The sequence below is a fragment of the Lotus japonicus genome, chromosome 5 (assembly GCF_012489685.1).
Source record: "Lotus japonicus ecotype B-129 chromosome 5, LjGifu_v1.2".
Lineage (NCBI taxonomy): Eukaryota > Viridiplantae > Streptophyta > Magnoliopsida > Fabales > Fabaceae > Lotus > Lotus japonicus.
This window is the reverse complement of record NC_080045.1, coordinates 9944320-9968249: the sequence shown is the minus strand read 5'-3', so window position 1 is coordinate 9968249 and position 23930 is coordinate 9944320. Positions and strand designations below refer to the sequence as shown.

The following is a 23930-nucleotide window of genomic DNA, read 5'->3' as shown; positions in this document are numbered from 1 at the left end:
TTTAGCCAATCACGTTTCCTAGTATTAGACAAAATTGTTATAGTCAATCACGTTTCCTTCATGTTAGACAAAATTATGGCAGGAAGAAATAGAACATATGAAAGATGTTATATCCAATCACGTTTCTCTGATATTAGACAACATTTGCATAGCGCAAGAAACAACTTTGACCAATCAAATTTTAGTAGGCGGAGACTAAGGTGAAGTAGCACGTTGTCATAAGAGAATGGATTAAACTTTAAAGCTAAAACACAAGTTAAAGCACACTTAGACAAATAAATGATTTAGAAACCGTAATAAGAGCAATTCAACAAAACACCGCAACAATTAGGGGTATTCATCGAGTCGGCTCGACCTAATGCTGTTTTGTTAGGATTTCTGTTGGTAGAATGTGAAAGTATATTCACCTAATTCAACAAGGGCATTCCATTGTATGAATGTGTATTGGAATCGTGATCTCGATTTAAGAGGTACAAAATATTATTTTGAACTGAAAATCAAACATGTACAAAACCGATGATCCACACCTAACCAATATAGTTAGTTTAAATTTTGTTTGGTTAATTGGTCCAGTTCATGTTAAACATGAACCAATTCGTTCGGTCCACATATTAATTTTTTAAAACCAAACTAATTCACCTCTCAATTAATTTTTTATTTTAAGTTTTATATTTATACTTTAAAAGTTTATTATTTATAAATTTTTTATATATTTATTTTTCTTAAATATTTTGATTTTCTCATCTTGATTGTCAAGACTCTTTAAGTATATATTTAATTTCCAACTTTATTATTATATTTTATTTAAAAGACTATCAAGTTACATTATAAATACAAAATAGTTCATTGTTTAATAATTTTATGCATAAAAGTGATAATATATATGGATAAAAATTTAAAATCTAACAATTTATGTTGTATATACCAACCCGATGAACTGTCGGTTCGATTTGGTTCGAATTTGCTGAATATTTTTTATAAAACTGAATCAAACCTACCAATTAAAGTTGATCGGTTCAGATTCTATTTCACCACAAATATGAACCAACCCAACCCAGAACACACCCCTACTACAATCAGGACTTGCTTGCTCTAAATCACTAAAATATTAAAAAACTAATAAAGGAAATGGAAGGAAAATAAACACCACCACTAATAGGGAGCTCCAGAATTCAAACTTCAACACATTCTTTTACCTTGGTAGAGATACTTTCATTGTTGGGCTGTCCCACTTGAATGAATCTAGACTTCTCACTTGAAGTTTGGTAGCACCTTAGCGATGGGGGCGAAAAGAAGAGAAGGAAGAAATAAAAGCTAAAAAACCTACCTGCAAAATCATCTCACAAAGAAGAGAAAATAAAATATCCTAAAGAGGGTAGAAAGCCACCTGAAAATGAGAGGCACAAGTAGGGCTTTTTCTTCTTGTCTGCAAGGGTTTCTTCTTATCTGGTATGTTAAGTTTAGATCAAAATGAAATACCACTAAAGTTTTGTTAATTTGTCCGGTTGATGTTTTAAAATTGAGTCAAATTGGAGGGGGTGTTTTGCCACCATATTTTTATTTATACACTTCAATCCAGGTAAATTGTGGAGGACAGGAGGTCCAAGTATGGCCATGATCCTCTGGTGGTGGAAAGTGACTGCAAGATGATGGAGCTAATTTTTGAAACAAATCTAACTATTAAAAAGCTTCAGAAATTTAATTTCCAGAATAAATAGCTTTCAGAAATTAAATTTCGATAGACGTCATGGGATGAGTGATGGTAGAGCTAGTTTAGGAAATTTAATTGGAAGGGTGGTGGGGTAAGTAAAATCGTTGGTGTGAATTCTCACCTTGATCTTCAATCTATTTTTGCAGCCTGATACCTTTTTTGTTTTGGAATGTTTTTTACTGCTGATAAAAAAATGAATGCTCATTGAATCTGAACAAATATTATAGATGGTTGCAAATTTGCAATGAATCAGCATTGCTGCTATAAATGCTACACCTTTAACAGTAGCATCAATGACGAATATTTACAAGCCAGTCTTATACAAAGTTATGTCACTCCTTTTACACAATCTTGAAAGCAAGATGCAACACATGATTTAGTAGAAAATGAGGGAAAACAGTCTAAACTCTTTCCATCTATTCATGTTGTCGAAAACAAATCAAATATACTCTGAATGAATATAGTACAACAATAAGATTTCACCTCCACAACTAAACAGATATGATGGCTACGCATATCTTGCAAATGAAGTGAAGATATTATTATGATCCACCAAAAAGCCTGGTTAGCCTTGCAATGGCTTTTGGCCTCAACAACATACATTATCGCTGCCCAACCTTCTTCAATACCTCTTCTAGTTTGCAGCAGCAGAAATACCCGCTTCTAGCACAAGCTGTTCAGTCAAAGATGAAAGTCGAGCAACTCCTGCTTTTACCACACTGAAAACATCAATGTTATTGATGTTTTTGATTGAGTTGGGGTTACTATCCTTATTTTTCAGGATATAGTTGTCAGCCTCAACACTCAGGATCGCCGTATTCAATAGTTTTCGACTCATTTCTGCAAGTTTCTGCAGAGCGCTTGTACAAGCTTCAACTTCAAGCTGAGCTGCCTCAAGCTGAAGCTTCTCAACTGCCAAGTCCCCCATAGTTTTCTCACCAATTCTCTCCTGTGCAAAAGCATACAGCCTTTGAAGATCATTAGCATCTTCTGTCATCTCCACCTTAGCTTTTTTGAACTCTTCCTCTTTTGCATCCAATCTTGCAAGAGTCATTTTAAGCTCCTCATCTTTTATTGTTAGAGCCCTCTGAGCAGCAAGAACTTCCATCTCCTTTGTTTTTAAGCTTTCTTTGGTCAGCTCAAGTTGATTCTCAAGCCGTTTTTGTTGCCACCTCAAATCATTATTAGGTTCCTCCAGAAGTTGCTCGAGTAGTTGATTACCCATTTCATCTAGAGGTCTCGGTGAGTTTATGTCTTCATCATTAATGGAAGTAACCAGTTGATTAGTGAGGTCTAAAATTCGTTTTACCACAGTTTCAGCCTCGAAAGCCTTCAGGTTTGTATTATTCAACTTGTTCTCGATGATCTTCACGTGCTCATCTTTCTCCCTGAGCATATTGGCCGCTTCAATAAGCTGTGTTTCTTTACAGTTCACAAGCATCTTAAGATCAGAAATTTCCTGGCTTACCTCCACCAGCATCTTCCTAGCATTGTAAAGTTCCATGTCTTTCTCCTCCAAGAGATCCTGAAGAGAAGCCTTTTCAGATTTCAAGTGCTGGATTTCTAGCTTAGCATCAACAAGTTCTGACTCTTTGAGCTGAAGAAGCGCACTCGCTTCCCTAAATTCTGCACTTCTTTTCTCTAATTCCTCCTGAAGCAAAGACACTTCTTGAACTGTCTGCTCCAAAGAAGCTCTCTCTTTCTTCAACTCTTCTTGTAACTCCTTTATATGCTCCTTTTCGAGGGACAGATCCCGTTCAAGTTCCTTGTTCAATTCCTCTGCAACCTTAAGTTTTGTTCTTTCACTCTCCACTTCTATTTGGGCATATTTTAAATTATCCATGTATGACATAACACTTTCCCTCTGCTCTGTAAGTTCTGCCGCCTGCTGTTCTAACAAACGCTCTTGTTCTTCCATTTTATATCTAGAAGATGCCAGTGATTGCTGAGATGAAACTAATTCAGACCTCACATCACTGAGAAGCTTCTTTACCCTTGTGAAATCCTCCAGTGTTTCACTACTTTCCTGCGCTTGTCTTGAAGCCTCCTCCCGCAGCTTCCTAAGTTCTTCCTGTGCTAACATCCACTCCATCGCCTGCTTTTCCAAATTTGCCTCTGTAACCTTGAGCTTTTCTTCTTCAGTTTCCCTCAGGGCCAGAGACAATTGGAGTTCTTCTTCCCTTTCCCAGACAGCCCTCCTCAGTTCCTGAAGCTCGACTTCTTGTTTGTTCACAACCTCATTTGCTTCACTAAGAAGCTGAGCCTTCTGTCTGAGCTCAGAATCAACAGAAGCAGCTTCCTCACTCTTCTTGGCCAAATCAGTCCTCATTTTCTCCATTTCTTCTTCCTTCAAAAACAGCGCATTCCGGACATCAGCAATCTCATGATCACGATCCCTAAGCCGGAGCTTCAGTTCCTCTATCTGGCCAGCTTGAGACACCAAAGAACCAGTAGCCTCCTTCATCTCCTCCTCAAGCCTCTCATACCTGGTGCGAGCAGCCTCAATTTCATTCTCTTGCCTCTCCAACTCCTCCTTCGCCTGCTTCAACTTCCCATTCTCCAACACCACAGCCCTCTCCACTTCCTGCAAATGATCCTCCTTCTCCTTCATCGCCGTTAGCGCCGCCAAAAGATCCGTCTCCAAACCCCGAAGATCCTGTTCCCCACCACTCATCTGGTTCTCCAGCTTCTGCGTCTGCTCAAACAACCTCTCCAGAAGAACCCTAGCAGGCTCAGCCCCTCCATAACTACCAACACTCGACCTATTGTCATTCAACACCGACCTAACAACACAAACACCATTCCCTACACTTCGACCTTTTCTCCCTCCGACGACAACCAAACCTCCTCTACTACACTGCTTCGTATTGCACCTTATAGAGCACCACAACTGCACACACAGCACATCAAGATTCACCAGATTTCCATCAATTTTTTTTAATTATTCATTAAAACTTCCACAAGATTATTCATATTACGGAACCGCAAAGCACAATCGGAAACAAACAGAAGTTATTTTTAAATTTTTGGCATAAATCACAACAAGCATTACATGAACAAAAGAGCACACAACACATCAAGATTCACCAAATTTGAATTAATTTAATTTTTTTATAAATCATAATAAATCCTGTTGAATTTCAACAACATAATCATACATGTTAATATTAACCAGCAGATTTTTAACTAATTATTATAAAATTTGTGGCACAAATCACAACAAGTATTGCATCAAGAAAAAAGCACTCACAACAAATCATGATTCACCAAATTTGAATTAAATTATTTTTTTATGAAACATAAACCCTGTTTGTTGGATTTCAACAACATAATCATACTACATGTTATGGAACAAACTTCAAAGTACAATCGAAAACCGACATAGAAAGAGAAGAACCAAACCTGTGAGCTGCAGGAATAAGAGGAAGAGCGAAGAGATGCGGAGGAGAAAGCCATAGGTGCATTTGCAGTTAACTAATCGACAAACGCCATCAACAATCGCACGCAAACAGTGTTTTTAGAAGATGCTGAATAGAGAGAAGAAGAAGCAAAGAAGAATTGATTTTACAAAGCGGCGCAGAAGCAAGCTTAATTGTGAACTTCTAACAATGACAAGTTTTACGCAAGAAGTGATTTTTGGATTCTTATTCTTTTTTTGTCGATCAAAGTTTTGGATTCAGATAATGAAAATGACGAGCTACTTTTATGTAAACCATGGCACTGTATAAACGGATTAAATGAGGACAAGAAATTATGATAAATACTAAATAGGATGAGACACTTATATTTTTTTTTTTTTTGTGTTAACGTTTTAATTTTCATTCGCTTGTTATTTGTGTTTATGTCAAAAAATAACGTATGCATTTTTGTAAGAAGGCTTAAATATGTTGGGGGCCCCTATAAAATAGGGGTCCTTTGGTTTAAGCCCCTACAAAATTTTTTCTTGGGAATAAGCCCCTAATGAGAAAATAATATATAGTGATAAGCCCCTGCCGTCAACTTCCGTTAAAAAATATATGAGTCAGCAAACGGAGCTGACGTGGACCTTTGCCACCTCATCAAGTGGGCCCACAAGCTGCTGACGTGGAAATGAGAAGAGAAATATGAAAATGCCAAATGTGGGATTTGAACCCAAGACCTAGAACATAATGGGCAACATCCTTCCCACTAGGCTACAAGCTGCATCATTAGTATAAGTGCAAAATTTAATATATATCTTATTTAAACTGAAGCTGCTAATATTTCAACCAAAAATTTAAAAATGTCCTAAGCATGATTTGAACCCAAAACATAGAGGTTCATGGAGGAGGCTCTAACCACTAAGTCAATGCCTAATTTATGCATGTATTTTTAGCGCAAAACTAAATATATATTTAAAAACAAACTGATAATGCTAAATAAATTTGATGTGGTAGATCTAAAAATTACATTTTTAGGCTCTTAGACGCTCTTATATAATGTATCAATTTGAAACAAAATAAAATATTAAATGTAAATAGAAAAACATATTTACAAAACTTTAAAACGTAAAAAAGTTAAATCTTACAAATTTATTAGAGTTCATATATTGACTTTTTTTAAGTACTAATGAGTATATATACTGAAAGAACAAAATAATAGTTTTTTATGATTTAAGTGGGGTTGAATTCTTGTTTTTTTTTTACATAATATATATATATATATATATTGTTGTGCGCATGAATAACAAAATGAGCCAGTGGCTCAATTGTAAGGACATTGAGTATGATCCTCCATTTATGGTGTTCGAATCCTGATTATGGTGTTTTTAAAAAAAATTGTTAGTTTAAATGAGATATATATCAAATTTTGCACTTGTATTAAAGATGCAGCTTGTAGCCTAGTGGGAAGGATGTTGCCCATTATGCTCTAGGTCTTGGGTTCAAATCCCACATTTGACATTTTCATATTTCTCTTCTCATTTCCACGTCAACAGCTTGTGGGCCCACTTGATGAGGTGGCAAAGGTCCACGTCAGCTCCGTTTGCTGACTCATATATTTTTTAACGGAAGTTGACGGCAGGGGCTTATCACTATATATTATTTTCTCATTAGGGGCTTATTCCCAAGAAAAAATTTTGTAGGGGCTTAAACCAAAGGAACCCTATTTTATAGGGGCCTCCAACATATTTAAGCCTTGTAAGAATATGGAAATATTATTCTATAAGAAATTATTTATTCACAAGTGGTTGGTTGGTTCAAACTTTAATTCTTCTTGAGCCAATTTTATTATAAATGAAAAAGCCTGAGTTGAGGGACTTTTAGTCTCACCATTAACTTCTAAAAATTTATTTGTGGACATATGAGAAGCAGCAACACACGAACATGTAGATTGTGATGGTTTAAATATTCAAAAAAATTGATATCGATAATTTTTAAACACTATATTAATCGATCGCCACAAATTTATATGTTACATTAGTGGATGTCAAAAACTTATGCCAACAATGTTTTTAAAATCACCATAAAACACATATATCTTATCGAGGATTTGCGTATAAGAGGTAAAATTGTAGTTAGGCCAAACAAAATGAATAATTTTATATGAAGCTTACACGTATTTTAATTTAAAATTTTTAATTTTTAAAAGAATTTAACTAAACAGTTTTATACATCCAAAGTGTCTGTTATTCATGTACCCGGTAACGGAACAAGGTTGTCGATGCCCTCGCCAAGCTTGCTGTCAATGAGAATTGGGATTGGAAGCTCTGGTCTCAACTACCACCAACAGTGATATCCTTGCTATGTCAGGACGTTCTTAGTTAGTTGTTTTCTTTCCTATTGTAACAAAAAAAATCAAATCTTTTCAATGTTTTTTTTTAATTTAATGGTGAAACCTAATAGCATGTTTAAATAAAAATAATTATTTAAATTATGAGTGTATAATTATTAAACTGCTTTTATGTATAAACTTCATGAATATTATATATTTTTGTCATTTTAAATAACATAAAAATAAAAAATTTGAAATGTTATTTAATGCGTAAATATGATTGGTTGAGAAAATGAAAGTCAAATAAACAGCAGAAGGAACACCACTCAAAACTCAAATTATGTTTTTGTTGAACTTAAATTTCAGCCACATATGGATAAAAAGTGGAAAAATAATCAATATCTGATGACGATGATAAAGCTCGAGAGAGAGAGAGAGAGAGAGAGAGCCCAATGGATTGGTTTGTAAGGAAAAGAGACTGTGACTGACGGAGATATGGGAACGAATGTGAGTGCGAGGATTAGTTGTGGAAAATCGGTGGAAGTCATGCAAGCCACGCGTAACGCGTGTAGATACTTCCAGTTATTCAGTTTCTTTCATTTGGAATTGGCTTGCTCTTGCTCTTTATTCTTTCGGTTCCACTAATTAGAGGATAGGATTTTTGGGTCATTTTGTCGTGAAGATGAATTACAAGGATTTCATTTCTATAATTATATATGTCGATAGGATTTTTGGCCTCATTTTAGTGAAGATGAATTATTACAAGGACTTTTATTTGGTACAAGAGGATAAGGAAAAACAAAAACAAATGGAAAAGGAAGAAAAACCAAAACCCCAAGGCGAGGTTTACACCCCGAGCAAAACTAGTGTTTATAGGCTATAGCGTTCGTAACAAGAGGAGATCAGAGCCGGCCCAAGGCTTATGTGACCCAAGCAAAGCCTTTAGGTTCCAAAAAAATTTTACTAAGTTAAAAAGACATATCATTCATGTGATATGTTCAATAGTCTTTTTGTAAAGAAGACCTCATATAAAAATCAAGACATCAGTTCAAAAACCCAAGCCTAATAGTCTTATCTTAGATCAATCATGTCTCAACAAAGATTAAATGGATTAGCTTTATTATCGATTGAAAAAGACATGTTAAATCAAATTGATTGTGATAATTTAATAATTTATTTTGTATCTCAAAAAGCTCGAAAAATAAATTTAAATAAATTTTTTTTTATGTAAAAAGTGTTAATAAAGAAATATTTTTTTAGGTAAAAATGTCTCACTTTAAAGTTTGCTTTAGCCTCATTTAGTGTTGGACTGACCCTGGAGAGACTCAAGTTCAGGAGGGGGATTCGGAGCTAGAAGAAAGTCCACAGACTAAAGGGCACCAACTTTGTCAAGGAAATCATCACACACACTAAGCGAACCTTCTAGTCTCTTCCAATAAAATCCTTAATGTTCTAAATCAAGATCGCATAACCATGGTGGTCAGGCGGGGGTTATGAGAGAGGGGTTAGAGTAGCATACCACAGCCCGGTGCCCTCGATTCATAGCAATCTGAAGCCCGTGCAAGATAGCCAACAATTCCATGTGAAGGATGCCGGAAACCCCTCAAGAACCTATGAATCTCACAATCCAATCACATGTGCTATTCCGCAAGCAACCTCCAAAGCTAGCACTCACAAACATTCCACCACGACTACTGTCACATATTATAGTAATTTTAGGGCCAATAGGAGCCAACCACGAAATAAGCCTCGCCTTCCTCTTCATGACTTCATCGAGTGTTGTTTGTAACGCCCCAATTTCTCGAGTGTTAATTAGTAACCTTTTCACCAATTTTAGAAAGAATTTTTGCCAATTAATTACTCCTTAATTAAAGTCAGAAACGCATTTAATTAATTACTGTCAAAAACGCAGCTCACCATTACTGTCAAAACGTATTTAATTAATTTCAGAAAACTCTTGAATAAATAATTCTTTCCAAATCGCTGTCACAAAACTGTAAATAATTTCAACAAATATTTAATAGAAAATTGTTGTAACCTTTATTGAATAATAAAACTTGGTTACACTGTCTGCAAATTATTCAACAGAAAAATAAAGATAAATGTACTACTTTCGTCTCTCGCCCCGCAAATACAATTTCTCTCAACCTATCCCATCTCTATGCTCCGCTGAATAGTCTCAACCTACTGCTCCGGCTTCTTTGCGTACTTCTCCAGCATATGCGCCTTTAGGCTATCATATATGTCTCCAGCCTTCTTATCAAAGTGTTGTTATGCTCTCGCAGTGAAGCTCCTAAACCGCAACTCATCCTCTGTTGGCTCCATATCCTCCCAAGGATCACCAGTCACTTCTGGAAGTACCTCTTCCTCAGGTTCAGCTCGAGTCTCCTCTTCCATAGGCTCTGGTTCGTTGGGTTCCTATCCCTATAGCTCGTCCAACAGTTTTTGCCAACATGCAGGGTCTACAGAAGATCCACTATCAGAATCTGACTTGCACTCTGACGAGTCTGTCTCCATAGCAGATTGCTGGTCCACGGACTCCTCTGATTCAGCCGTCGTTGGTGTCGCAAATCTCTCAGGTGCAAACGAGAGACTAATTCTGCCATTCACTAACTGGGTCTCAATCCACTCTCCCTACTGGTCGTAGAAACAAAAGGCAACACTTCCGACGTAGATTCTTCGGACTTGGTTCTCGTCGGCAACCCAAGCTCCGTCATCATCCTCTCTATGCAGAACGATCTCGCAGGACTTCGCCATCATCTTCTGATAGCTCATCTGGCAGCCACATAACACACAATCGTAGGAGGGGTCACTTCGACGCTCACACAAAGCACATCACATCTCATGGCATACGCATACACTCATAAATTTCGCACATCAACAATCAATTCGCAGGTCTAATTAGGGTTAGGGTTAAACCTACATGTTGAGTTAGTCTAAACGTTCCTCACATCTCACAACCACCTCAACACCTTGGATCCAATCTCAGTTATCCGCAAATAACAATTCTCATGAGTAAAACTCATAGTCGCACAACTCCCCGCTGTTTGATCTCCATGAGTAGAAACTCAAATCGCACAGCTCCCCGCTGTTTTATTCCCATGACGCATCATGGTTAGTCTCGTGGAACTCCCCGTTACCACGATCTCCCTCGCGTGCAAGTTAAGTCTCAGTCTCTAACGAAACCATCGTTCTCATAGCTCGTAATCGCTATAGATTTTAAAATCCATAATTCACAACACTTGCAAGCGAATCACTTCTCATATGTTTAACCTAATTTTTTAAGGTTAAGCAATTATCACATCTTAAGTTTAATTCTCGGAATCAAACAATTAGCAATAACTAAATAATTAATTCAGTCAAGCATTCAAACATCACCATCACCAAACACGCACACAAGCATAAAATTAGGGTTTCATGCATAGTTCACAATTTCACACTCAAGCATGCATAGATAGAAATCAATCAACACAATCACATATATGCATAGGTCACGCATAGCATACATAAGCATATCAATACCATCATGCCAAATCCTAATCACATAGTCACACAATTCATATCCTCATCATCTTTTCTTTAAAGGAATCCGCATCGGTTTTCAAGAAAGCAAGTTGAAAGCATGAGAAATTACTTGTAATTCAAGAACCTCGGATTTTCAAGATTAGTATGTCAAAACGTCCGCTTTTTCATATAGAATAAATCATAAAACATGGTGTCTCAGACCCGAGTTCGTTTAAAAAAAATTAGAGCCAAAATTCAGAAAAACAGGGCAAAACCCTAGATTTGGTCACGTGAATCCCCTTCATTGTGACAAACCATTTGATCAAGCTTTCATTTAAGGAAAATATGAAGATAGGAACATGACACACATAATCATCACATAAGAATCATAAAGACTCATCACACATGCATAAAGACTCATCAAGACTCATAAAGATTCGTCAGACATGCATAAAGACTCAACAAGAATTCATCAAGATTCAAGAAAATTTCACATAGCATGCATAATCCCACAAAACAAGTAAGCATGCATATTCACAAACTGTAACACCCCGATTTCCAGGTGTCACTTTAGTAACCAAAAATAATCTTTACGCGGAAAACAGGTAATTTTTTTTCGATTGATTCCTTTAAATCAAAACGATAAAGAAGTAAAGACAAAACACAACTACTAAACTAACCAATATACAACAAATATAAACATGTACAGCCTCAGCTGCACTCCATGTCACGCGCACTCGCAGTGACTCCAAAGCAGTGTGCCCGTAGGCAAATATATACAGACCCAGAAGTGTAAGTGAGAAAAAGTATAATTACAAACCACTAGGAGAAAGTCGGCCTCAAAATGGCCTAAGCAAAGACCCCTATGGTCCAACTGACTCACTGTGAACCCTCAGTAAGAGAACCACACGAAAAGTCATGCGTCGGAAACCTACCCGATCCCAAAAGCAAAACGAATCAGAGCTATTACAGTAACAACCAACTCCAAAAGACTCTAACCACCCATACCCCACACTACTATCATCGACCCTCCCTCGATCAGGCATGAAGTCCGGGTCCTCGTCGAAAGCTTCAGTAATAATCGTTCCGCTCCGGGTCTTTCCCGCACAACGAATCATCATGAACCGGCTGACAGACGCCTGGCAGCAGGCCGACCGCCCAAACACAAACATACAAACAAAGCCAAGGCGCTAGGGTCAACTTACAGAATACAATAGATATACAATCAACTTGTGATAAAGGGGATATATACATATGTTGTATATATATACATATAAGTTATGTATTGCCTACTCTAAGGTATATACATAGCATGTTCTCGAATCTCCTACACAGTTCAATCATTAATACCTAACGATGTTCATCAACATCAAATCATCATAATCTCAACATATGAAGTTAGGTGATAAGGTTAGTCAAACAATGTATCGTCCTCCCAACACACACGTATCCAACTAAACCAATGTTCCCTGTCGTTGCCCTAGGGTAAACGACGATGAAATCTCACGCTTCCATGAAGTCTCACGCTTCAATGGGGTCTTACGCTTTCACGAAGTCTCACGCTTCAGTGAAATCTCACACATTCACGAAGTCTCACGCTTCAGTGAAGTTTCGCGCCTTCACGAAGTCTCACGCTTCAGTGAAGTTGCACGCCTCCGCAAAGTCTCCCGCTTCAGCAAAGGTTCCCGTCTCCACGAGGTCTCCCGCCTCAGTGAAGTTTCTGCTTTCACGAAGTCTCACGCCTCAGTGAAGCTTACTCACTTTCACGAAGTCTCACGCTTCAGTGAAGTTCCATGCTTTCACGAAGTCTCACGCCTCAGTGAAGCTCCGAAGGTATATACTGTACCCGAAGGTATATAGATATACTGTACCCGAAGGCATATACTGTACCCGAAGGTATATAGATATACTGTACCCGAAGGTATATAGATATACTGTACCCGAAGGTATATACTGTACCCGAAGGTATATAGATATACTGTACCCGAAGGCATATACTGTACCCGAAGGTATATATCGATTCGGCGACAAAAGACAATTATTTATGAAAGGAGTGCGATCACCCTTGATGACTTCTTGAGTCATCTGACTCATCAAATCTCGATGGTCAAAAACTGCTCCGACCCAAACTCAAAACAACCCAAGAGTTAGTGTCGGTCAATACAACACAACTCCACCAACAAGATTACACGAGGGTCTAGTGTCGGTCAATACAACACAGCCCAAACAACAAGAGCACTAGGTGTCGGTCAATACAACACGGCTCCACAACACTCCCCAAGAGTACTAACGTACTCGGTGACTTTCAATCATCACCATAGCTCACCTTAGTGGCTTTCCCAATTCCGATAACTCTCCAAACCCACAACAAAGGTCGACTTTTCCCCGCCTTTCGTAAATATTTTTCCCCTTCAGTTCTCCTATGCTTAAACGTTAATAAAAATGATTTCAATTCAAATTAGTCAAATTATGAGTTTATTTCTCAAAGTCTAAGTTTCCCAAGTCTTTATTTTTCGAAAGCTCTATCATTCTAAGTTTCCAAAAATCAACCACCCAAAATACATTTCCCGGGGAAAGTCTAGGAATTCCAACGAATCCCAACAAATGACTAAGTCTCAAACCCCACATTTGGACTTGCCTAGGTTTGTTCATCCAACCCGAAATGTCAAAGATCACCGGATCAATGAACCTCCACTCCGAAGTTGCGTCAAAACGCTCAATTCAACACATCATCAATATCATAAGTTATGAAACAATCATAACAAGAAATCATCATCATATACAACATCAGATAAAGCATAGGTCGAGTTTATCGACGCCTATCATGAAATCATAGCTAAATATAGCAAGTTGCCCTAACCTCGAGCTGTTCCAGCTTCGCGAACAAAGTTCTCCTCAAACAATTGCTCTGAGTCTTCCAAAGTTCCCTCAACTGAACCTCGGAGAAAAACAAAGCAGAATCCAAACAAAATCGATTAGTTCGATCGCAAAACAATACATAAACGATAGACAAAGCATTAAAGCTTCAGAATAGGACAATCAGGTACGAAAAGACAAGTTTTCGAAACCGAAAAACTCCCCCCTAAAGGAAATAGTCCACGGCCTCAAAGGAAAAAGGGCTTCGGCTCTTTTTCTTCGATCAAATCAATTTACAAGGTAGTTTTAGGGTAAAACTAAGGCAAAGAAACTGTCAGAACAATTTTCGGACAATCGGGCCGAAATACGACTACGCAGGGGCATTTTGGTCCAAAATAAAGGCTCAAAACTTCAAAGTTATCCGTTCTGAAAACAGATTTGACAGCAACGATCCTCATGACATCCGTGACAACAAATCCTAAAGGCACGAAGTCAGATTATAGCTTTACGACAATAAAGTTTCGAAATGTGAGCAAAAAGGGTTTTGAAACAGTTTTTCAGATCCTGGACAACTGGATCACAATCAGAGTTTACTGACAGAGGTTTTAGACTCAGGGGGACATAAGGAACATAACCCAAGCGAGAAATCAGAGAAATCGGACAATTTTAGAAAAAGCTCAAAACTTAGAGCACAGAAACGACTTCAGAAACTCAGCAGAAACAACAATCAGAGGTAGGAATCGTGTTAGTTACCTTGATACCTAGAAGTAGGGACGAACTGCACGAAGATTGGTCAAGTTTTCGCGGAAATCCCCTCCCCCCTTGCTCTCCACGAAATCAGCCACAAATGGAGGAAAAATGGAAGATATTTTGCTTTTTCGCCTATTTATAGGCGGGCGAAATCCCGGGAAAATGAAAATTTCGCGATTCCGATTTTTGCAGCACGTTCACCAAGGAATTCTAAGAGAGATTCTGGCGTCAGAAATCCAGAACTCAAAACAAATATCTATGATATGGGAAAAACGATATCGAAAATCTCAAAAGCGGTGTAAGTTAAATCTGTCCCGAAAAACTACTTTTTGCTGTGATCGCCGGACGACAAAACTTCCTTCTGAAGAAAGATTGGAAACGTCGAAACAAATCTGGCAGCGCGGACGGAATCTTCGTTAGAAGTCCCGAATAGAAAAAGTCTTCATCCATTGCTCGAAAATAGGGTTTCGAAGCAAAGAAATTAGCGTCGGCGGACATCCGAAAAGTGAAACCTATCGTGCGTACAGTCCAGAGTTCCGAAATGAAACGCTGGTCGATGGAAAAATAAAGAGAATCTTTAAATTTTCCGAGAGTTCGAAATCTCACTCAAAACGTTGCTTTAAGAGCGAAATAGCCTATTCTGGACACGCTCGCCATAAGGCAGGTGTGCAGACAACTCGCACTAATTCCTACAGCGACTATGCAACATACCTCAAGCAATTCCTGAACTTTCTTCTTCATTAATCTTCCTCAAATATCAAACTCCTGTCACGCTTACACTGATTCTACGCGTGAGTCGGAAACTAGCTTGTTCTGAAAATCCAGGTCTTACACAAACTCTAGGGACCTAAATCCTGGAAGCGGTTCCCTCACCTTAGACTTAGTTGAAAAGAAGAAAGAAAGTCAAGGTTCCTCTAGCCTCTTAGGGTTTCAAAATTCTCCTCCTTCCTTGATGATCCACGAATTCTTCTTCTCCTTCCCTCAAGATCACGAGTTCTCTTCTCTCTTCTCTAAGTGTTTCACAATTTTTCTAAGTTCTGGAGACTTATGATTTATTTTCTCTAAGGTCGGGTATTTATACTAATCCTCAAGACTCATCAAGAATGATCAAAATCTCTATCTCTTCCTATCATAGCCGCCCATCACCTTCTCCATGTGATAGATTTTTCAAACTTTTCCCTCATCTCCTATGATCTTTCAAAATTTAACCATATCTCTTCTTAATTCAAAATTTAAACCTCATAACAAATTAACAACCTCATCTTTCATAATTAAAATAAATCTTGATTAGATCTTTTAATTATTAAGTGAATCTTTCAAGTATGATCACTTAACAACCTTAACAAGATAACAAACTCCAACAACCTCATTTTCTCCTAACAAATTCGGCCATCTCTCCCCCCTAGGACTGTCTAGTGTTTTCCATTGCTCCATACTTAGTCAAATTCGGCCATGGCATAATCTTAGGCCAAATCTTCACCAAATTTCACAACAACCTTAAAATCTTAATTTGCTATAACTTCTAACAAACAACCTTAGTCTCACAAATTAAATATAACTAATTTACTTCATTTAAATTCCCTTAATTTAATTATTCACAAAATAATAAAATTTCTCCTCATATATGATGCAAAATCACGCCTAACACTCCCCCTTAGGGCATCATCTCGAAATTTCTCATCTCATGCACTCTTGCATAACTCATTTCTCAATTACGCATTATTTCTAATGACGTAAAACTCTACTGATCAAAATCACAGCGCAGGCAAAATGCCCGAAATCACACAAATCACACAAAATCACACAAGTCACATCAAAACAGCAACTCTAAAGTTACCGTAAAATCAAAACAATAATCGTATGGTTACTGTAACCTCGAAACATTAATTCTAAGGTTACTGTAGAAATTAAACAGTAACTCTGCTGTCACTGCCAAATTTAAACAGAAACTCTAAGATTACTGTATTAGCTTGACAACAACTTTACAGTTACCGTAAGCTAAACACACATCGCACAGTAAATTTCTACTGTAATTATATTATTTCGAATAAATATAAATATATTTAATTAATTAAATAATTGCCCTAAAATCCAGGCCTTACATTGTTGGGCCAAGTTACCTTGAGAGCATCGCGCATAGATTGAATCGACGACAACACAACATCATATAGGAATAGATTCTTCTCTAGGAAGCACTATAATGGGCACACCACAAGCCCCACAAAGCAGTCAATGACGAAAGTTCCGCCTCTTTGATCATCTTATGAACCCATCGATGAGCATCAACAACAACATTGAGCGGATGATTTACACGGAGGCCCAATCTAAACCATATATACGCTTTGCAAAATAACACTCAGCTGGCACCTACTGCACACCTGTTAGCCTTAGATTTTACTAAGTATAAATTTAAGGTTAATTGTTGGCTTGTGATAAAAGTCAATTTTTCTCGACATGGAGAATATAGTTTGACTATAAATCATGTAAAGAATTGGCAAAGTGTTTAAATGTGGTGTTTATGTGTTTTACGACTTTCTAGTAATATAGTCAAAATCGTCGATGAAGACAAGTTAGAGGCCACACGTTCATTTTATGGTTTTTAGCTGTTGTTAGCAATTAGTATTGTAGGTCTATAGATATAAAGCTTTCTCTGTTGTAAAAGAACCCAATTACACTTTGAAGGTTCAAATCATCATGACTACATAGCGATTATGGGATTGAATTGAGTATGCATTTGCTAAAACCATTTCTAATTCATGCAATGTTATGTTTTAGTGCATATGTGTTTCTTATTGCAATTATTTTCATTTCAATGTTTTAAATTTATGCTTTTTCGTTTCTGGGTCGAAATCTATTGTTTTTAGGTTTTATGTTTGTATGTGTTTAAGTTTGTGAGTTGTAGTTTATGTATTCTTGATTCTTAAACTTTAAAGTCTTTTATTTAAACAATTTTGAAAAGTGTTTCATTAAATAACTCACAATCAAACTTGTTTCTAATTCAAAAATTGAAAATTGTTTGTTCATCAAAATTCGATGTAAATCAATTGACACATCTGATGGGTCTGGTTTGTGAAAACTAAGTTTTTTCAAAAGTGTCCCTTCCGAGCCCCTCTCTGGCGTTCTGTCCCATTCACCTACTGTTGTGGCTCTTCCTAGGCCAAGGGGCAGACCCAAGAAGGTTGGGGTTAAGGGTTGCGGGAAGAAGGGCCTGCCTCCATCGTGTTCTAGTTCGGTCTCTTTGGCTGCGGGTGGCACGGAGGGGTTTGGGAAAGAATTGATGGTCCTTCCACCAGAGTTGTCCAATCCATATGACATTTTGATGCGTGCAAGGAGCGCCGTTCTGATGGGGAAACGCCTGGAGATGTCTTTTGATTGCTCAGACGCCGCAGCTGAAACTGCGATTGCAGCCCAGATTTTGGCTAGTAAACCTCCTTAGTCCTTGCTGAGGGAGGTTCGGTTTCTTGTAGGCTTTTTTTCTGGTTTTATTGGTTGGCTTAGGTTCGGTGTTTTTCTTGGGACCTTAGTTGGGTTTTGTTGGTTGTTTTAGTTTCTAGTTAGGTTTGTTTAGGCTTTGGGGTCGGGTTTTTTTGGCGTTTTCCCGAGCGCGTGGTTTTTCCTTATTGGTTTTTCGGGCTTTTTCGAGGTTGCTTCTTTTTTGGTCCCTATGAGGAGGGTGTAAATCTTGCAAATTTCCTCATCTTTTATTAATACACATTTCTATTTTCGAAAAAAAGTTTTGTGAGTTTGCTTGTTTTGGTTGATTTGTTTGTTTATTCAATGTCGTCATCTCCCAATACCTATTTGCATAATACATCATCAACTACTTGTTACTTTGTTTCTTCAAAACATAACATCTACATTTTTTCTTGAATAATAAGGTTTTTGATCACCCTATATTTCACCTTACTACCCAACTCTCTTGTATTATAGCTTAAGATCTTCATTGGTCACCTTTATTCAATCCTCCCGCCACTAGTCATACACCAGGGGCTACTCTAATCCATCCCTTCTTTCCATCTAAATCAACCTCCTTATAACTCCTTCCTTCCTTACACCCTATGAGGAGGGTGTAAATCTTGCAAATTTCCTCATCTTTTATTAATACACATTTCTATTTTCGAAAAAAAGTTTTGTGAGTTTGCTTGTTTTGGTTGATTTGTTTGTTTATTCAATGTCGTCATCTCCCAATACCTATTTGCATAATACATCATCAACTACTTGTTACTTTGTTTCTTCAAAACATAACATCTACATTTTTTTCTTGAATAATAAGGTTTTTGATCACCCTATATTTCACCTTACTACCCAACTCTCTTGTATTATAGCTTAAGATCTTCATTGGTCACCTTTATTCAATCCTCCCGCCACTGGTCATACACCAGGGGCTACTCTAATCCATCCCTTCTTTCCATCTAAATCAACCTCCTTATAACTCCTTCCTTTACTCCTGCATGGGAAACACCTAATTCCTTTCATATTGACCAAATATTATTTTCCTCATCTCCCACATTCTTGATCCATAAAACCTTATTGCAATTATAGAACCTATAATGAGAGGTAGAGTTGGACAGAAAATTAATTTGATGTTCTATCATGTCCCTGATTGAAGCTTCGATCGCTTTGAATGTGACTGAAAGAGTCTTCTAGAGACTCTAACCTAGAAGGACTGAAAGTCTCTAAGACCAACTTCACTTCTCACAACCATCCTCCAGTACATCCTAATTCAATACTATAACAAAATATTCTCTTGGCACTTGCAATGGGTAAACATGTGCATCACCTTCGTTGAATTCCTTCTACTCACTTGTGAAACCCGCTTTCCCCAAATCGCTTTGTGGAAAAGGGGCCGGGTGGCTCCTCGGGGGCCTACGATCTATCCTACCAAAGGTTGGGCCTAGGCTGGGTTATTTGCTAAAAAGGTCAGACTTAGACTTTTCAAAAAGTTTGATTATCTAAAAAGGCTAGGTCTAGGCTTACAAATAGCCTATTAGGCTTGATAGGTCGACCCATTCACCCTTCTTTTATAATTTAATAAAAATATTATACTAATATATTTTTTTGGTACATCGGAAAGATTATTATACTAATATATTAATAAATTTATTTGTAACAAAAAAAATATTAATAAATTTAATATCATGTCTAAAATATACCAAAAACTAAAAGAGAAGAAATCCTAAGATGAAAGTCTAAATTAGAGACGTTCTATCCTTTTGTCATTCACTCTGTTAACTCTCACTCTCTCAACAATGATCGGTGTTATGAGCCCGCTAACCTATTAGCTTGTGACCTATTAGCTCCAAGGCCTTCCTATTGGTCTATTAGCCTCTTTAAGAGGATACTTTTAGGTAAGTAGGTTTGAATAGGCTCGTAGGTTAGGCCAAGCCTCCTAGGAGGTTAGGTCGAGTCTTAAAATTTGCCTTACGAAATGTCACAGGCCGAGGCTTTAGGCTGCGAGTTTTGAATGCAGGCCAGGTCTAGGCCTCGCAAAGCATAACCTAGTCCAACCCATTTCCACCCCTAATCATATACATCGAATGAGTTTCCTTCTATTTGATTTTCATTTAGGCACAAGGCTTACGTTGCATCTAGAAAAGGGGCCTCTATTACTAGTGGACTATTTTCCTGTTGCAGCCCACATTCTACGTAACCTCCATCTTGAATCCCAGTCGACACTATAACTTCCCCTATTAATTGGGTTCGATAGCCCTACATCTCCCTTTGCTCCAACAGGCCTCATTTACTCCTTCTCCAGAACTGGCCCCCTTATAGAACTAACCTAGCCTAATCAACATGCCTCTCGTTGCCATGTTTTATCCCTTTTATAGGAATGAAAACTTCTCATAATCTACCATAATTCTAATAAATCTTCGACATTTCCATATCACTGAAATTCCGCAAAACATGCGAAAAGAAGGAGGTGATATGTCTATCTATGCAATTTCTTCTACTCCAACTTGAAACCAACCACCACCTGCTCTCTCTCTCTCTCTCTCTCTCTCTCTCTCTCTCTCATTTTTTTAGTTTTTTGTAGACCTTTCCAACATCCTCTAGTTTTAGCAGTGTGAAATTTACAAGAATCAATATTTGCGGCTGAACTATATATGATTGATCTCCAACAAATAAATCTATGATAAGTTTTAATCTGATCTTAAAATTTATGTTAGGACTAACTCTACACTAAAAATTAGTTTAGGAGTGAGAGTTGTTGATTTACTCTTTATGCGGACTACTTTAACCATTATTTTAGTTTATATGAGACTTCTTAACAAACAAATTATTCGTATACTATAAACAAGTGAATACAAACATAGGGATAATAATTTTTTAATAAACTTACACCATATTCATAAATTACAATAAATCTTGTTAATTAACAATTTTGTAGATTAGATTGGTGTTTGAGACTTGGTTTAACAATGATATCAGAGGTTTAGATAAACCATCCTCTAAGAAACTTGCACTCCAAATTCTCACACCTCCAACATATTCGAAAAAGAAAATTAAACAAACAGATACATCAATTGTACAATGTCTAATTGAAACAAACAGATACAATTCTTCTTCAAGCAATACATCAATTGTACAATGTCTAATTGAAAAAAAAGAAACAGAATGATTCACAGTCACTCACAACAATCTAAAGAATTTCGTCCTCTCAGTAACAGCTTGTTTCGAAAGAAAACCAATCTTTTGTCAAACACTCAGATACAAAAATTGTACAATGTCTAATTGAAAAAGAAGAATACTAGCAACTGCTATTGAACCCATAGTAACCAAGAACCGAATCCCCTCCGGCTTGGACTGCGTAATGTTGCGTGCGTAAATCATACCGCAATCTATCAAAACTCCAATTATTGGTGCGACTGCAATTTTCTAATCAAACTTGATTCCATAGCATTGAGCTAAGATGATGAGCGCAATCGATTTGGAAATTCCCAAACAGTTGAGAATCATTAATCGTTTAGTAGTAGCGTGGGCACCAGGGATAACAAATTCTTCAACACCGTTAAAAAAATTAAGTAGTATATATAATATAATTTTGTGTATATATGTAATTAAATTATATATTTATATTTGCGAAACATAGATTAAAACAACTAGCGTCCTAGTGGTCATAGAACTTGCCTTTCACCACCTTCTACAGCGTTCACATCTCACCTGTTTGATGCAAGCCTATGCAACCAATTGCCAAGAGCACGCGGGAAAGTAGATAGAGACTTTTGTTCACCGTTGCCGGCATGGTAGTCATATCTTGGAAGCTTGGGAGAGAGAGATCGGAGGGCTTGGGTGAGAGTGTGTGCGAAATTAGGGGATTAAAGAGAGAGATTTTGGAATTTCGAGAACAAATTGGTATAACCGTAGTTTTCAACTGAATAACTAAATGTAATTGTTTTGTCCAATGAATCATAACCGCTTGATCACGCTTGCGCAAGCGTGATAAGTATGCCTACTACATAGTCTAAAAAAATAGCAATGTATTTAACAATTAATAATTAAATGAAGAAATTAAACATGTATTTAACAATTAATGTTTAATTGCTTCATATATTTTCTTCTTTTCAGTTAGTTTTATTTTAGAAAATATAATGTAATTTTTTTATATTATTAATGTTACTAAATATATATAAAAAATATACATTTCATAAACTGTTATGAATATTTGTATGTTATATAGATAAACACATAATAATTATACCTCCACACCTCATTTTTTAGGCGTAGAGAAGTGGAAGAACAGAAATATGAAGAAAGGAGAGAGAAAAATAAAGATGTGATAGGTGATTTGATTGATAAAAGAGACAGAAATAGATAGAAAATAAATGTAGAAAAGAGGTGGAGGTGTGTATATATCAAAACTCGATAAACACATATATATAGATAGTAAACATGTATTATATGTTCGTTATGTAAACATACATTTTAAATTGGGTTTATAAACATGCATTTTATCATTCTTGAATTACAATACCTAGACGGTTGAATTGTTATTTATAAATATGATTTTTTTATATGCAAATATTAGTTGTTAGTAATGTTAGTAAATTAGTCTCTCCTCACTCCTCAGGGTTTGAACATTGGACCCTTCGCCCTCATCCCACCCAACCCTTTTGTCCCTAATTGAATTGCTATTTATAAATATGATAAATATATGTAAAAAACATAACTTACTTATTATTGATATATTTTTATTGAATAATTATTAATAATTATAATTTTGATTAAATAATTTTAATGTTCAATATTTTATTTTTCTAATTTCGTATATAGTAGATATTATTTTATTGATTTATAAAAGGACTAAATATGAAAATCGAATGAAAGGTTTTACATTTATATTATATTATTTAAACTCTATAAATGAGTTCTATTAATGAAGAGTGCTAGAAATTACAAGTTTAATTTTTTCGACCAATGACGCACTTCCACCCCCGGTAAAGGTTTTTATTTTTTTTCGTCCGAATTGGCTTATTACTAACGATCTGTGTGGTCCATTATAACAACGGTTATGACCAATGCTAAGTTACCAACCACTTTTCAAAAATCGTCGTTAAATACTACAGATGAGCTTAATACCGAAAGATCTTCAGTTGTTGGTAATTTCTCTTTAACAATGACATTTAGGGTTTGTCGACGGTTTTTTACCATCAACAATTCTCGTTACTCTTGTAGTAATTGTCATATTTGTAACTTACAGTTTGAAATCTCTTAGATGACATGAAATGAGATATGTGGCACTGTGACAGCTCGACATCTTAGCTTTAGATTTAATAAATTACTAAAATATGACACACGCAATGCGTGGACATATAATTACTTTTTAAGATTGTTGATAGATTAATAATAATAATAATAATAATAATAATAATAATATGACATGTCAGAATGTGAGAGGTCAATGATCAATTAGAGACAACTGAATTCAATGGGTTAGGAATCACATATTTGAAGAGCATTGGAGATGAATTGACACGTCATTTAAAAATCTGATGTGGCAAGCAAGGAGTAAGAAAAAAGAGTTGTGTTGTTAGCATTATAATACACGCATGAGAATTAATATATTATAATAGATAGATAGATAGATTGTTATTCTCACGCTCTCTCATCTAAGTCTATCCCCTTACATATTTGAAACATCAAAACACCCTTAATATTTTTACCGATCGCACTTTGTAACTGCGTAGGCTACACACTTTCCAACTGCGTTAACTACGTACTTTGAAAGTGTGTTACCTACGCACTTTGAAAGTGCGATGCCGACCACTTTGACTTCAACTGATGCAAAATCTGAAACTTCCACTTTCCTAAACTCCCAATTCCCAATTAAAGCACATGTCACACACTAATTTAACTGTTAATCCATTAATTCCTATGACAA

The 23930-nt window shown here is 36.6% G+C and overlaps 1 protein-coding gene across 1 annotated transcript; it reads right to left on the bottom strand.

Moving 5' to 3' along the window:
• Positions 1 to 1915: 1915 nt before the first annotated feature.
• Positions 1916 to 5439, bottom strand: LOC130717219 (uncharacterized). The gene is made up of 2 exons (XM_057567367.1): positions 5114 to 5439; positions 1916 to 4601 (listed from the first exon to the last, which is right to left on the bottom strand). The coding sequence occupies exons 1-2, from the start codon at positions 5165 to 5167 to the stop codon at positions 2346 to 2348; spliced, it is 2310 nt and encodes a 769-aa protein (XP_057423350.1). The 5' UTR covers positions 5168 to 5439; the 3' UTR covers positions 1916 to 2345.
• Positions 5440 to 23930: the final 18491 nt, after the last annotated feature.